The sequence below is a fragment of the Drosophila subobscura genome, chromosome O, assembly GCF_008121235.1.
Source record: "Drosophila subobscura isolate 14011-0131.10 chromosome O, UCBerk_Dsub_1.0, whole genome shotgun sequence".
Classification (NCBI taxonomy): Eukaryota; Metazoa; Arthropoda; class Insecta; order Diptera; family Drosophilidae; genus Drosophila; species Drosophila subobscura.
Window position 1 is genome coordinate 15,003,463 of NC_048533.1, and position 3,253 is coordinate 15,006,715.

Here is a 3,253-nt window from a genome sequence, read left to right on the forward strand (position 1 = left end):
CGAAATGGAGCGAACGCTACCTACCCCCCCACCAAACGTTCGCCAGCGAAAGCTTTTGCATAAATGAATTAAAATGCCGCAGACGCCGGCTTTGGATTAGACTTAGGATCGTCGAACGATTCGCAATTTACCCAAAACACATGCGGCAAAAACCACAATAAGGCAATAGAGAGCCATGGAGGGGCAATGGAGAGCCATAGAGGGGAGTCGCTATAGAGCCATCGAGCATTGTTAATGGCCAGAGCAGCGCTCATAAAACAAACAGCGCTGCCGCAAAACAAAGCCAAACAAACAAACAAACAAACATACTGAGCAGACAAACACAGAGACCAGCAAACTGGCAAACTGGCCAGAAACGGACAAACAGGCAGAACAACAACCAAACAGCAATTCACACTTACGCACCCAAAGTTGGAGGTGGCATCCGCACCGGAGCAGAGCAAGGTGAATTTACTTAGAGGGTGATGTTCTCCGCTGTGGTGAGCAGCATGGTGACTTTACTTAGAGGGTGATGTTCTCCGCTGAGGCCAGCAGCATGGTGACTTTACTTAGAAGGTGCTGTTCTCCGCTGTGGTGAGCAGCATGGTGAATTTACGTAGAAGGTGATGTTCTCTGCTATGGGGAGTAGAAATAGCTTATTCACCACCATAGCGATGTTCTACCCCGTAAGAGATCACCTTGCTGCGATCACCTTGGTCCGGAATGTGCGCCTGTGAATGGGAGTGTGAATGGGGGTGCGAGCTGCCTCGCACCAGGTCAATAGCATAACTAACCTTCGCATGAAATTAGCACATTTACACAGCTTAGTTGACCGCAGCCACCCCGCTGGAAATGTTTGACCCGCCGCAAAGTGAAATGTTTTTCGGGTCTTTAAAGCGTCGCACCATTCGATTCCATGAACGCCACTTAGCGCGCGCCGTGAGAGCAAGTGTACCTGGGTAGGCAGGCATATGAATTGGCTTTTTGTTCCCTCTCTGGCAACATATTTTAATAGTTTGTTTTATGACATTTACATTAGCGTCTCATTTTGCTAACAAGCAGAGGGGGGGCAGGAAACGGCAGCAGCAAGACACAGCAAACAAACAAAAAAAAGGAAAACAAAAGTTTCTATTTTATGCGCAAAGTTCTAGGCTATAAATGCGCCGGGACAGAGCAGACCAGGTCACAGTTTGCCAAGCAGCAGCCACACAAACGGAGCCAAGCCAAGCGGAGTACCGAGAGAAACACCTATAAAAATCCACTGATAAAGTCAAGCAGCAGCAACCAGTTCAAGCAGTCATAAGGATAATGCGTAGCTGGCTTTTATTGGGATTATATGCGCTGCTAATCGCCGCAACAGTTGGCCAGCCGCTGGAGCAGAATGCGCCCGCCGAGAAGCAGCTGCAGGAGGAGCAGGAGGAGCGAGGAGAGCGCGTGAGTCGCCAAATTGGCTATGGAGGATATGGTGGCTATGGAGGCTACGGTGGATATGGCGGAGGCTACGGTGGATATGGCAACTACGGTGGATATGGCGGCTACGGCAGCTACGCCGGCATGCGCTATCCTTATTATCCTTATGGCAATCTGTATGGCTCCAGCCTCGGGCTGGGACTGGGCGGACTGACTGGCAGCGGATATTATGGTCGTCCTTATGGTTATGGCAATGGCTATAATATTGGATATCCGCTCATTGGCGGCTTTGGTGCCACTGCCGGCGGCGGCCTCGGCGGCGGCATCTATGGCGGTGCACCGTTCGCTTAAGAACCCAACAAAAAAATAAGAGTAAAAATAGAAAACGATAAACGAAAAAACACTTGACAGTAAAGAGAGAAAACTACTACTAAAAAGAAAACCGAGCACTCAGCGCAGATGTTTCACTTTGATAGCCGCGATTGGTCTGGCCTGGTCTGGGCCAGAGCTTGCTGCTTATTTGCTCAGTGTCCTGTGCTCCTTTGACACGCTTAATTGCAATGCGATTCAGAACGATTATCGCTTTCATTCATTAAAATCATGTGCGGTGCACCTCATTATTTGCACAGCTCCGAACGTTAACCAGAGTGCACTCAGAGAGCGAGACTCGGGGGAGACCCAGAGACAGGGAGAAGCTTAAGCAAATAGCCAGTCGAAGAGCCAAGCCAGCCATCGTCCACGCAGACAGGAAGTGAGGCAGAGAGCTGGGAGATTCTTCTTTTTAGATTTTAATTGCCGATACGGTACGGCTACACTCACAGTCTGGGCCAAGTCTTCTGGTTGCAAGCAGCCGACCAAAGTGTCCAAGTGCCATTTAATTAGTGTGTGACTTTTAAACAACTTGCGCTGCTCATACGCCCCGTTGCACTCACAGCAAAAGCAAACTTGCAGCTTAGCAACTGCCCGACAAGCAAACTGGCAGCAACCAACTGCCGGCGTGTCCAACTTCCGTTTCGCTCAGTGTAGGCAAACACACACTAGGCAGGCAGACAGACAGACAGCCAGACAGACAGACAGGACTTGCAACGCAACACAAGCAACAGGATGCCAGGGCAGGGGACACATGTCCAATGCCCTAACAAGCTACGTGAGCATGAACTAATTTTTCAATTATCGGCCAGAATGCGACAACAACAAGTGCAACAAATCGTGGAGACAAGTGACAACATCATTTGCTGGGAAGTCTTTAATGTTGGGGAAGGAAATTCAAACCCTCTTTTGCAGGTTAATTCAGGGAATAAATGCTGTAAGGATTGGATCAATGCAGCGCTAATCTATCAAATAATTCCTTACAATTCTACAGCACTTTCTGCACAGTTTAAAGCGCACTTTGAGCTCCTCTAAAAGATCTAAGCTGGAAATATCTAAGCTGCAAATGGCTGGCTCCAAATGACTGCCTCAACCCAACGACCGCTCCATCAAGATAGTTCAACGTTTGACAAGTTGCCTTTGACAGACAGTTCTTAGACAAATACGACGAGGGTCCTTCTTCTACACCACTACTGGACTCTGATTGCGCTTCTACTTGGTGCCGATTATCTTTTAATGTCTCTGCGGGCACACGCCGCCGGTGCTCCTACTCCTACTCGTACTCGTACGATAGCCCAACACATTCATTCATTGAATTTTGCAGCTTTTCATGTGCGCTTTCAGGGGGCATCGCTTTTGATTTTGCCATTGCGATTGCACTTGCAATTGCTGCTGCTGCTGCTGCTGCTGCCTCTCTTTCTGTGACGTGAATGTTGCAGTCGCTGTGTTTAAAATGGCAATCAGATAACACCTTTCTTTTTCTCTGTTCAGTCCA

General features: G+C 48.7%; 1 protein-coding gene across 1 annotated transcript; it reads left to right on the forward strand.

Moving 5' to 3' along the window:
* The first annotated feature begins 1,183 nt into the window (after positions 1-1,183).
* LOC117897229 (shematrin-like protein 2) lies at positions 1,184-1,785 on the forward strand. Its single transcript, XM_034805947.1, has one exon. The coding sequence runs from the start codon at positions 1,288-1,290 to the stop codon at positions 1,738-1,740; it is 453 nt and encodes a 150-aa protein (XP_034661838.1). The 5' UTR covers positions 1,184-1,287; the 3' UTR covers positions 1,741-1,785.
* Positions 1,786-3,253: the final 1,468 nt, after the last annotated feature.

Coding starts and splice junctions, on each gene's coding strand:
- LOC117897229 (XM_034805947.1), top strand. CDS start 1,288: ATGCGTAGCTGGCTTTTATTGGGATTATATGCGCTGCTAATCGCCGCA.